Source organism: Corvus cornix, chromosome 5 (genome assembly GCF_000738735.6).
Source record: "Corvus cornix cornix isolate S_Up_H32 chromosome 5, ASM73873v5, whole genome shotgun sequence".
Taxonomy (NCBI): domain Eukaryota; kingdom Metazoa; phylum Chordata; class Aves; order Passeriformes; family Corvidae; genus Corvus; species Corvus cornix.
The window spans coordinates 52200164-52213156 of record NC_046335.1 but is presented as its reverse complement, the minus strand read 5'-3'; the positions used below and the strand labels follow the sequence as shown (position 1 = coordinate 52213156).

The 12993-nt window shown below is 42.1% G+C and overlaps 1 protein-coding gene across 6 annotated transcripts in view; it reads left to right on the top strand.

Moving 5' to 3' along the window:
• The window catches only part of DENND2B (DENN domain containing 2B), a 153508-nt gene that overhangs the window by 101360 nt on the left and 39155 nt on the right, over positions 1 to 12993 (top strand). For all 6 annotated transcript variants that reach the window (XM_039553312.1, XM_039553315.1, XM_039553313.1 and 3 more), the window contains 4 exons: positions 6418 to 6566; positions 9451 to 9666; positions 11781 to 11877; positions 12693 to 12737. In XM_039553312.1, coding sequence (XP_039409246.1) covers positions 6418 to 6566; positions 9451 to 9666; positions 11781 to 11877; positions 12693 to 12737 — 507 coding nt within the window. The remainder of the gene's footprint in view (positions 1 to 6417; positions 6567 to 9450; positions 9667 to 11780; positions 11878 to 12692; positions 12738 to 12993) is intronic.

The following is a 12993-nucleotide window of genomic DNA, read 5'->3' as shown; positions in this document are numbered from 1 at the left end:
CGGTCATGTTTAGGAGATTTTGAGGCCTTTCAGTAGCTGGACACTTCTATTGACAGATTTTTGCGCCTTAAGAGGACAACATAATCACTGCTTCTGTAGGGGTATATAATATAATTGAATCTTGTTACAGCTGACACCACAGGTGACTGATAAAAACTTGACAGTGGAGTCATACACAATCGTTTGGCTTTTTCCTCTGTCAGTTTGAGTATTGCTTCAGTTTGGGATAATCAGCTTCTTGTTTACTTGTGCATTAAAACAGGACAAGTCACTCCATGCCTGCTGGTAAAGGCACCTCATCTCTCCTAAACCAATTAATTGGTTTGATTTCTTGTGTAAATTTGGCATAGTGCATGTCATGTAACAAAATGAGATTATTTAGCTGTTTTACTGAATCCTTCGCTGTGTGTGATCAGAGCTGCAGCAATGATGACTGAGGTCAAGTTGGAAAATGTTCCAGCTTGACATTGCTTTCAAATTAGAACATTTGCAAAGTTCTTCCAGTAAATGTGGGAAAGGGTTAGAAAGAGAGCAAGTTGATCTTTTGAGTAAAATCTCATCCTCACATGCCACATTATTGCCTGTCATGATTTTGTAGCACATTTCAGTCTGTCATATTATCATCCCATGAAAAATCAGGGAGAAATGGGAATTGCTGGGCTGCTGTGAAGCTGAAGCAAACTTGGAGAGATTGTAACTCTGCCAGCAGTGCTGTGCTAGCTGCTTCTCTGAAGACATTTTGGGTTTTTAGTCAGACACCAGCAGGTTTCTGCAACTAGGATTGATGCAAAATGAGGGCAATGATCACAGACTAGTATATTCCTGTCTTATTCTGCACCCACAGTCTGCCTGTGACAGCCTAAAATGAATGTGAGATTTTGGAAAGTGTAATAGTGGCAAATTTAATAATAGACACTGTAGGGTATTGGCAGCCAGAGCACAATAAATCAAACAGTGTTCATATGGGCCTGTCAAAGAAAGGCCAAATATTCAGCTGATCCTATTGACAATCAGCTTGCTGCTTTGTTGTTACATTTGGATACATGGATTCATTTTTAATAATCATCTCATGCCCTATTTAGAGCTCAGTTTTTCTCTGTAGAGTGTGTCTCATCATGATAACATCCATTACGACTTCTTGTGACAGTCTCTGCCTGGCTTTCTAGTCAGTGCTGTAGGTTAGTAAAACAGAAGAAAAAAAGACCATGAGACTGCTCTCCCAAATCCTCCTTTAAATTCAGAGACTGTGTTGAAGTCAGCAGGGTGAAGCCCCTGAAATGCAGGCAGTTTAGAGGAGCTGTTGTTGTACTGTGCCAACAGTTGCTCATCAGATGTTTTCATGCACATGATTTTGGACTGAGTGGTAAATGGGTGATTTTTGGGGATGAAATTTCTTGTTCATTTACCAGCTGTGCAAATTGTTTTCCCTTATACTTCATTATGACTACACTCTAAGCTCTTGCAGTCCCCACAGAGATCGCAGGGAGCTGAAAGTATCTGCAGTGCTTCTTCTGCTTATTGCAAGGCAAAGCAGGACTGGAGAAGTTCAGAAAGCACAGGTTGTTGCCTACAAAGTCCATGGACCAGGGCCCAAAAGGCTGATTGCATTTTAAACTTGCCACTCTGCTTGTTGCAGACGCTCTTCTGCTTTTCTGAGCTCGTGATACTGAGCAGATACACTGGGTGATAGGACTAAAAGCAAGAAATGGTCTGGAACTTAGTGCTGTTCAGCAAGAGCTTTTCAAAGCAGTTGTAATATGTGTCAGCTGTAACTTGAGATTGAAATAGTTCCTCTTTCTGCAGATTCCTGGGGTAAATTCCCCAGCTGAGATGCAAAGTTGCAGCATCTCTGATGTTGAAAGAGCTCATCTGTGCACCAAAGATCTAAGCTTGGATGCTTAATGGGAGTGTGGAGATTTACTGGTTTTCATCCATTTGATCTGAACATGCTCATAAACATCCCAGTGGCCCAGTTTTCCTCCAGCACTGGTGGTGTGGATCTTCACTGGTGTAATTTTATGACTGAAATGAATGAGCAATGCATGTGCACCTCATTTGTGAGGTGGTAACTGTCCTGGCCATGCAACTCAGGTCCCTGGGCTTTCTAAGTAGCCAGGAATGGAAGGCAGCAGGCTCTTAGCTTGGGCACTCAGCATCACCCTGTGGATTCTGTATCTCCTCTGTGAGCATTGGCTCCCACTTTATGCACCCAACTTAACAAATATTTAAGAGTCTTTTCCTTCACTCTATACCTGCTGTTCCATTCTTCTCTCTTCCTGGCAGTGCAAAAGGCTGGAGTTATAATCAGCACTCTGTGAATCACTTAATTCCTCTGATAATTGTTTCTCCCATCTAGAACGAAATGATGCATTTCCCTGCTTTCTGCCATTTATAGAGAAGCGTCTGCCTGCTTCTTTTTTTTCCCCCTCAGCCTTACTTTTCACTCCTTTCTCAGCGTGAGACGGGCTCGCTGAGTCTGCCTCTGCTTCCCATTTGCCACGTGTGAGAGGCTGAGCAGAGGAACATTGTGTGCTGCCTCAGGACTTGGTGGGGCTGACTCCCAACGCATCATGGAGTGAAGAACTGCAACCCCTGGGGGAAACTCATCGATCCTTAAGCTCAAGGCACTGCATTCCTCAGGACTTTTCTAAACATCAGTGGTTATTTTATCTTTTTTTTGGTTCTCTTTCTTTTCTTCCCTGATGGACTATTCATTAAATTGTCTGTGAGATCTTCTGGAGATAAATGTCGTGTAGATAAATGCCCTGTGTTAATTCAACACTTTGGTACGTAGAATTCGAGAGAATGGGAAACTTGGAAAAAATGCTTATAGAGGGAACTGATCTGGGAGTAGGGATGGTGATTAGAGACAGTATTTGCCAAAGACTTACTGTTTGTGATCATATGCATTCTGGGGGTATGATTCAGCTTCCTTTGAAGTCAGTGAAAATCTACTGCTGTCTTGTGTGGCTGTTGGATCAGCCTCATTAAGACAAGCCTGGCCTCTATACTGCATAATGTTTCTCCTTTTGGCTTCCAATATAGGCATCCATATGGCAGGAACAAGGATGTTTCCTTGCTCTTTCATTGTAAATATGTTTTCCTTTTGCAGCAAATCCAAGCACCGCAGCTTGCAAACATTCCTTGCCTGAGACTTAGGACTGGAGAAGTGGTGGTTGAGGAGAAGGCTGTAAACCTCTGAGCCAGCCCAGTGATATGGAAACTTTCCTCCTTTTTTGTACTGCAGTGGCAGCAGTAGCAGCCACCACCCCGGGTCTCCCGCAGGACCTCACTCCCATGTGGGACCCACACCTGCTGTGACCACCACTTCTCAAATCTTTTCTCCCATGGAAGGGAGTCACTGTGCAGTCAGATGCAGTTAAATGCTGTTTTGAGGCAGTTCAGGGTATTTTCGGCACTTTTAGTTTACTTGACATCTTTGGTTTCTTGTCACTGGTACAGAAACCAGTCTGGGCTGCCTCTTTTTGTGTATCTGGTCTTTTGTGTGTCTACGAGGGAGAGCAAATATACTAAGAATCTGGTAGTTGAAAATTGCTGGGGAGATAGTTTGTGTGTCGCTTCTAGTTCACAGCTTGAACCAAATACTTCCTTCAAAAGTCACATCAGCAAAACCAGGTGGTTTCTGATTGATCAGACTATTTCATTATCTGAGAATTGGGTTGGAAGGAGGTTCTTCTTAAAAAAAAAAAAAAAAGGGCAAAAAAAATGGTGAGGTGTATTTGGTCTCAAGGTGTTATTTCAAAGTGAAAAAAACCCCCAAGCTCTGAAATAATTTGGTTTTTAAGCAAATGAGAGAAAGAATAGACACAAGAGTTCTAGAACAGCAAACCAGTCATCTGCAGAAGCTCTCACAGCTCTAGGGGAAAGGGTTAAAATCCCTGTGGTGTCTCCTCTGACCTTCCCATTACAATGAAGAGGAATTTGGCCCAAGCTCTCTTTTGGTAGAGACTCTGACTCAGAAAAATAGTCTCTGCTCATGGTTCCTTGCTCCTCCCCCTTCTCTCATCCAAGACTTCTCTGGGCCCATTTCTGTACTTAATATGTCAGGTCGGCATTATTTATGAGTTGAGTTTAACTGGGTTCAAGCAATTCTGTTTTACACTGTGTTTTGGAAAGAGAATCCCCCTAACATTTATAAATGCTTTACATTGTAAAAAAGGGTTTTTTTCACTGATGGGCTTGTTTCTTCTCAGGAGTTTGGGTACTCTGTAGACTAATGCAGTAACATTTGTTTTCACAAGGAAGCGCATGTTTGAGCCCTGTCTCACGAAGCCGGGTATTTCGAAATCTATTAATCCATTCCAAAATGCTTGCTTGACCTATACTTGACTTGGGCTTACAAGAAATTTTATTATGCCACTAGAGCCTAATCATCTGTAAGTAACAGCATTTTGCAAATTTTACTATTTATCATTGTTATGATTACCATTTCTAGAGCCGTAGAGTCTACAAGTAACAGAATCAGAGTGTGATATCTATTTTTCCTTCCCTCAGGAAGAATCAACCACTTCTATAGTCCTCCATAGTATTCTTTTTTTTTTTTTTAGGGGTATTTGTTGCTTAAGATTTTTCCTGTTCATTGCATTCATCAAAAGGTCTTCCTTCATATACCCCATGCACCTGAAGGTGTTCTTTCCATATGGCATGAGGACTGGCTTCAATGATAGTGCAGCCTCCAGAATCAGATTCCCTCTGGATGAAATAATAAGCTCTGATTGCCAAGTCAAACATTCTTCAAGAGCAGCAGTGATTCAGGCTTCTAATTAGAACAAAACTAAAACATTCACTCTTGTGCTTATGTTTGACTAGAAATCTCAGTATGATGCACTACTGAAGCAAAACTGTATTTTTATTTGTATTGTGAATATGTGAACTTGCTCAGCAGACGTTCTTGTGGCTGTAATTGATGAATCAAGCAGTCTCACGCTTCCAGGCTCAAAAATAAAGTAGAAAGCACAAACTGCTTTGCTTTTCTTTTGTACAATAAGGAAATTTAATAAGTCTGTCTAGAACAAAATAGCTGGTAGTCACATAGACTGTTAACCCAGGCCTTGCTCTCACTGAAAACACCATATGCCTCAGCTGTAATCTCCTTAAATGCTGTGAATATTTTCTGTAACAGTGGGAATAATGAACCATGCTACAGCTTTCTGTCCTCAGTTCTCAACTGACACAGTATGTAGTGAAAGCTGAATTTCTTATATTAAATAGCCTGTACTACAACACACATATTGTACTAAACTCATGGGTTTTAAATTCGTCTTTAGATATAAAACCAAAAGAAAGTTGGTTTAAAAGCTTTTAACTTCCTGGATGTTTCTGTAAATTCAGGTCTTGATTTTGAGTAGACCACTTTTTTAAGAGATGATTTTCTGTTCAAGATGGCTGGAAAACTGGAATTTCTTTGTGTTTCAAAAACCTGAAGCTCTAAATCAGTTGCTGATCATCAACTGTCTGAAAAAGTGGATACAAAATGTTAATTTTATTGACGGCACTCATTCATCATCATACTACTTTGTTCAGTGAGAGGTCTGCTAAGTTCAGGAGTTTGAGAAGACGATGGGTATGGGATCTCACTTAAACCTGGACTATAAATTTTGGTTCTGGTTTTCAAATGGTAAAAATTTAAAGACTGAGGTCTGCTTTTAAGTGTATTTTTCATTTAAGTCATATTTAGGGATTAATTGGTCAAGCCTCTATATATTACTAGCAGGATGAGTTTCCTTCCAGGAGAGAGGAGTTTCACGTAACTTGAAATGAACAGCTGCCTAATTTGAAGACAGGATATATTTTAAAGAACACTTTGAGGATGCAGTATGGTTGGGACAGAAATTGTTCTCCTTTTGCACTTTCAGTCTTCTCTCTTGGCACTGCTGAGCTGGAGTGTTTATTCTTTCTTTGCCTTCTCTCAGGAGGAGAGAAAAATGAAGGTTGCATCAAATAAGAATTGTCTTATTGTGTGTAAGGGCGGCGTGTTGAGCACAATTATTTATTGGTCTTCATTTCACCCCGTGAGTGGCTGTTACAGATTTATAAAATCCACTGATACACTTTAAAGAAGTTAAGTGCCTTAGCTTTTATGTATCAATAAATTTTCCACAGCTGCAGATGCTCAGAAGCACGTCTTGTGAAATCTTCGCATTTTAGCTAAAAAAAAAAAAAAAAAAAAAAAAAGGACAGTAAAAAAATCCAAAGAAACTTGTCGACTTCATAGCCAAGTTCTCCTCCAAATACTTCCAGCTGCAGCTAGAGGGATGAGTCATGCTGAAAGCTGAGGAGCTTTTAGAAAAGCCTTTCACTTGGTTCACATGATTTTTTTTTTTTTTCTAATTTTACATTCCTGTCTGTTTTTCTTTCCTTAAAAAAAACAACAACCCCGAAATCCCAAACGTGAAGGCGAGTCACCCAAGGAAAACCCGTACGAGGATGTGGAGCTGAAAGGCCGTCACGCGGGGCGAAAATCCCACCAGCTGTCCGAGAATTCCCTAGATTCCCTGCACAGGATGTGGACGCCGCAGAACAGGAAATACCCGGCACCTCCGCAGGTAACGGCGGCGGGCGGAGCGGAGCGCGGCTGAAGGCGCTGCTGGCCCGGGGGGCACGGCAGCAGGAGCGGCGGGGCACGGCAGCAGGAGCGGCGGGCAGCTCCCTGGGCCCCTGTGCGGGCAGCTCCCTGGGCCCCTGTGCGGGCAGCTCCCTCGGCCCCTGTGCGAGCTGCTCCTCGGCCCCTGTGCGAGCTGCTCCCTCGGCCCCTGTGCGGGCAGCTCCCTGGGCCCCTGTGCGGGCAGCTCCCTGGGCCCCTGTGCGGGCAGCTCCCTCGGCCCGTGTGCGGGCAGCTCCCTCGGCCCCTGTGCGGGCAGCTCCCTCGGCCCCTGTGCGAGCTGCTCCCTCACCGTGTGGCTGCGCACCCCGCGGCGCTTTGTGCTGCCCGGGCCTGACAGTCCTAAGCAGAGTCCTTCCACTGCTGCCTTTTCAGTTCCGTCTGGCCCTGAATGAACTCTCTGTGTGGCTGCACCTCTTAGGGAATTGCCTGTGCCTCTTCTGCCAGGAGGGGAGAAGTCGGCTGCTGGTTTTGTCCCTGTGTTGTTATGCGAGGCCTGGTGTGACTCTGCTCGTGGGAAATTTGTAGTGTGGCATGTTTGATTGTAAAACAGAGAATGCCAGGTAAAAGCCCTGAAAAAATACATGAATAATAAAATAGTCAGAAAAACCTGAGTCTCTGCAAGTAAGAGGGCTGTATAAATTGTGTTTATAGCATAAGAAAGATGAGGAACTCTGCAGACCTTCCCTTTTGTGGCGAATTTTCCAAAGCAAGCCTGATTTTTTTTTTTTTGTGAACACCATGAAATGCCAGGTTGCCTTGTTGTTTATGGAATCACTGTGTTCATAAGGAAAAATATAAATCTCATCACATACTTAATTTTGAGATTCCAAGTATCCTTTAAAGGAACTTCATTGTGCACTGAATCAACAGCAAATTTGCAGTTGAACAAAAAGTCACAACAATTTACATTTTTCTCTTGTAGAGACACCTAGAAAGAAAACTGAATGCATTTTCTTTCACTTACTTTGTGTGCATGCAAGCATCACAGTCCAAGAGACAAAAGAAGCATTACCAGGATTCTTAGTGTGCTCCTAGCACATCCTTTGTAAAACAGGAGTGACTTCAGCAAAGCTGCTGGAAAAGGAACAAGTGGAAAGTAGTAATCAGGCAAAGAAGAAACAGGCACTGCAGTCGTGAGGATAACCTCATACTGGGACGTGGTGCATAACAATTATTTCTGGCAGTGTGTGTGTTAACAGGAGTTGTGTAGCATTGAGAAGATCCCTGAAGGTGTGTCATTAGACTGGGAACCATGCAGGTCTGTAGGAAGATACTGGCCAGTGTTCTCTGTTTAACACAGGGTTACCAAAGAATTTACAGACTTAAGTGGCTTCTGTAAAGTTGTTCAGTAAGTAAGAACTCCCTGGTACCTTTGCAACAGGTCTGTCTTTATTCTGGTCGCTTCTTTTTGAAATGCTGCTGGGAGTGCCTTTCCAGGAGTCAGCCCTGCCATAATTGCACTGTCATTGTGCTGATATTTAAAGTGAAGAGACACGAAGAATGGGTCAGCTTTGGGCCTGGGTAATTCTCCAATGACCAGAAATAGAAAAGTCTGAATTTCCTGAAGAATGGTAGCTTTGGCAACAATTTATCACCCAGTTTTTCCATCATAGCAACACAGCTGGGTTAGCAACATGACTTTTCAGTCATGGATAATGATAAACAAGATGGAAGAGATCAGAAGGTCAGCAAGCTTCCAACAATCATCTCCACAAAGAATTCCTTTCAATAAAGTATAGACTGCCACCAGTTTTCCTGGCGTGCTTACCTCTGGTATGCAGAGACCTCAGAAACACTGGTGGTGTGGTCATTTTGAATCCCAGTGTCTTTTCCCATTGATTATTTTCAGTTTTTGAAGTCCTCAGGTATGAAAGGAATGTTTTATGATGACATTGTATTTGTGCTGCAGCTCCTCTCCACAGAAACACCTGTGCTTAATCCCAGCTAGGATGGCACTGCAATCAGTCAGCCAGTAAATGGGAGGGACATTTATTGCTGCAGGCTTATAGCTTGTAATAGAGCTGATAAAATATTCATAAATGTCAACTGATAGATGTTTAATCTGGCAAAATAGTACTTTTTCCTGGACATGCTGGTGAAGCTTCTTAACAGTGTTTGTGTTTGGGAGGAGAAGGCAGAGACCTGGAGCTGGGCAGAGCTGCTCCAAGGACTGCTCTGAAAGACCCCCAGTTTTTTAAAGATAGATGTTACTTGGTGCTTAATCCTTCAGATAGATTTTCCCTGTGTGTTGTAATGATAACAGTTTCGTGGTTTAAAGGGAATTCTTTGGGCATGCAGGACAGAGTTGTAACCGCACCTCTGCACACTGGCAGGTCTTAAAACTTCTTAACACCATGAAAACAGAACAAGCGTGATTTTTCTACTAATTTTTATTCTTGGATAAAATAGCATGAATTAGCTGTTTTAGTTATTACTATTACATTGAATTAATATTACACTGAATTGTGTAATTGCTCTTGATTTTCACTCCTGCAAGTGAAAGGGATGGACCAAGCTCACTGGTCAGTGCTGTGCTGTCAGCCAAGCCCTCAAGTTAGATTTAAGGGCTCATAGAGTTGATGGGATGTGGATGCATGGAAATGCAGCAGAGTCAGAAGTGGTGTTGTTTTCTTTGAACTTTAAAGTCTCCAACGTTGACTCCTGTCCCTTCACCGTGACCTCAGACCCTCTCTTGACACCCATCCTGCAGAGCAGTGGCTCACCTGGCACGACTTCCATGTGCAGCCACCACTCTGTCACAAGAGCTGCCTCTGCCCCAGGTGTTGCTGAGAGGGGAAGAGCTCAAGCTGTTCTTGTCCCTGCAGCTGCCCTCGAAGGCCAGCAGCCACTCCCTGCGCGTCGGGAACTGGTCAGAGAGGAAGAGCCACCGCCTGCCGCGGCTGCCCAAGCGGCACAGCCACGATGACATGCTGCTGCTGGCCCAGCTGGGCATCCCCTCATCCCCCTCCAGCCTCAATGAGGACAGCCTGAGCACTGCCAGCGAGCTGCTGTCCACACGGCGCGCCAGGAGGATCCCAAAGGTACTGGTGGTGTCATCAGGCTTGTGCTGAGGAGAGGTCACCTGTCTGCGAGAGCCTGTGAATTTCTAGCCAGCCTTTAGTCATCACTGAAAGCTCTTTTTGTACCCTAAAGGAACATTTAGATCAGAATCCCTTCCCTAGAAGTAATAACTTCCAAGTCATCCAAGAGGAGCAAAGATCTGATGGCCGCCTTCGCACAGAATTGATTTTAAGGCAGTTCTGTTTTCCACACTCTTCTTTAAGCTCTGTGGACCAGAGCATTGCTGTGTATATAACTTTAAGATTTTGAATGGGTGATGGCCCAGCAATTATTATTTATACCATGTAGCAACATCTGAAGTGGTTTATTTCCCCATCATTTGTTTCCAGGAAAATAACTAATTGGCCTAATAAGTTTCCGTTCATTTACTCACAACTTACCCCATCCTGATAACCATGCTGTCTTGATGGATTTGAAGTAAAACTTAATTTTTCATTTTTCAAGGAGCTTTTCGATTCAAAACGGAATGTGGAGAAAATCCCCAAGCCACAGGACAACAACCAAAAAAACCAACAATACAATAGCAACAGAGGGGGGGAGAACTGCCAATATGCTTCATTTTGGCTTGAGAACAAAGTTGATTTTTACTGTGTGTTCAACTTTTTCCTGTTCTTATTAGTGAGCATATTTTAAAGTACATGGCTATAAATACTGTGAGTAGAGTGAGATTTTTACATTTCTGTCAATTGGTTGGAAATTCTGTTTAAGGATGAAATTAATCCTATGTCCTTAATATTTACTGTATTTTTATTTTCTTGGAATATATTGTTTCACTGCACAAATGGGCACACATCTCTGGAGGATGTTATAGGGTGACATATGGAGTAGCTTACTACCTGATTTTGAGTAAAACTTGGAAAGTTTGGCTGTTAGTTTTGTACACAAATATTTTTTTTAAATGGAAGGGACAGATATTCTCCTTCTGTGAAATTATGATTTCAGCATATGAATATTCACAATTTTATTGCAAATCTGTGATAATTTCTGTTTTCTTATTACTTCATCTTTCAGGATCACATACTCCTGGAGAATAGAATTTTTAAAATTGAGATAGTGTTAGTTATTAGAGGGAAAACATAAAAAGGTTTTACTTCAGTCTGTGCTCTGTTACTGCCCTTCTGCTGTGTCTATAGCAAATTGCTTCATTTCACTCAGTTTATTTCTCTCTGCAAGCTGCGATGAAACAGCTTTTGCAAAATGTATTATATTCTATGAAGAAATCTGCTATGGAATGAAATATACTGCTCCTGACTTATAAAACATCATGAAGATTAATTGCTACGTATTTGTGACTCTCCCAAAGTTATAGTACTTTGTTTAATGATGAATTCTTGGTAATCCCAGCATCACTATACACAAGTTATCTCATTAATATTTTCGATCATCTCAGATATTTTGGGGCAGACAGTTATTATCTGCATTAGCGCTCTTGAGGGAAGTCACAAAGATGATTACCAGGGCTTAAAATTCTGGCTAGTGGTGGTTAAATCCATAGAAGTCCACATGGGCCAGATCTTCAGATGACACAATGTCACTTCAAAGCAGTTGGGTCACCTGAAAAAGCTTTAAAAAGTCAGAGCCATCTCTTGTGCTAATTTGAACATGCTAAAATCTCAGTTCAGAGAGGAGCTAGCACACCTTACTCTTGTATTCAAATAAGAATGTGGTCTTCAGGTCCATGAGAGTTTGGCAAAGTTGGGTATGGCTAATGGATTATTCTTATTCAGAAAATGCAAGTGAAGAGAGAAGCAACAGCATAGAGGAATGAGGTGGTAGAGGATAACAGCTGCCTTTGAATCTTCAGGCTCATTGCTTTCATTGCAAGTGTCTACAGGATTTTTCAAAGTGGGATTTAGGCTTCTGAGTTACTTAATTGTTTTTGAAATATATCCATAGGGAAAGAAATGAGATTCAAAATAACTAATTGAAACAAATGGGATTTAAAAAAAAAGCGATAGTAAAAGTTTTGGGGGTTCAGCTGATCTATCATCTCTATTTTGTTTGGATAGGTTAATTAAGTCTCCTGGCAGAAAAATGTTCAGTCTTACTGATTCCTCATTTTCTTATTTTTCAGCTTGTCCAAAGAATCAATTCCATCTACAGTGCAAAAAGAGGGAAAAAGCGCCTGAAGAAACTTTCTATGTCCAACATTGAGACGGCGTCCCTACGAGGTATGGTGCAAGTGACATGGTTCAGTGAATCCATTTGAATGAACAGGATCATCAACTCCCTTCTTTCCTCCACATCTACTCTGGACTTCACTTAGTTTAGAACTTTCTTCTATGAATGATAACTTCCTCTTTGTAAGTTTTGTCCAAAATTCACAGTTTTGACCCTGGAGTTCTTGCATGCTTTTTCCCGGCACTCACACTGTGTAACTCACACTGTGCTTCAGACTGCTGCTGGAAAAACAGGGGCCAAAAAGGAAATTCAGGCCCTGTTTGTAGTAAGAGTACAACAGAGCTTTAATACAAGACCCCCTCAGTAACACGTTGTCATGAGGTTACTTTTGTCTGTTAACTCTAACTCAGTTTGATGAATTCTGGTGATTGGGAATGTTGCCCAGGCAGACAAAGCTCATAAGGCTTTCTTTGGCTTCTCAAGTGCTGCATAACTTAAAAAAAAAAAAAACAAACCTGAAAACAAGAAGTGAAAGGGTTAAGACCCATTTTCCAAATGGCCCTTTTGCAGCTCAGCATAGATGGGGATTCAGTGCAAACAGTTTGCTGTAATGGAGAATGAATTTTGCCCTTTCATCAAAATGAAGTTCTTACTCTCAAGCAATATTGAAACTGAATCCAAGGAAAACACAATCTAAGGAGTCATTCAAGCTGTTTATTTCAAGATATTTTAAGACTGAGGAGAAGTGCATGTGTGGATCACAAGGCTCAGAGATGTGAGATAGGATTTTTCCCAGTCACAGCACAGTGAACTGAGTTTGTTTGCTCTGGTTTTGCATTAACTGATGCCTCTCTGTCCTCTGCAGATGAGAACAGCGAGAGTGAGAGTGACTCAGATGACAGGTTTAAAGGTAAGGGATCAGCCTTCAGTGACTTCTAGTCAGACCCTGTCACAGACATTATCAATGTGTGTACTCCTGCTACTGCATGTTGTTCCTGTCCATGGTCTGTATTCTCTATAGCTTCCTAACTCCGTTATTGCAGAGCTCACAAAGTTCCAACATGGGAGCATGAACGTGGAAAGCAAGGACAAAATGAGCTGTGAAGGTCTAATAAGGATTTGGCAACTGCGTCATATAATGAAGAACAGGAGCTTTGATAGATTGG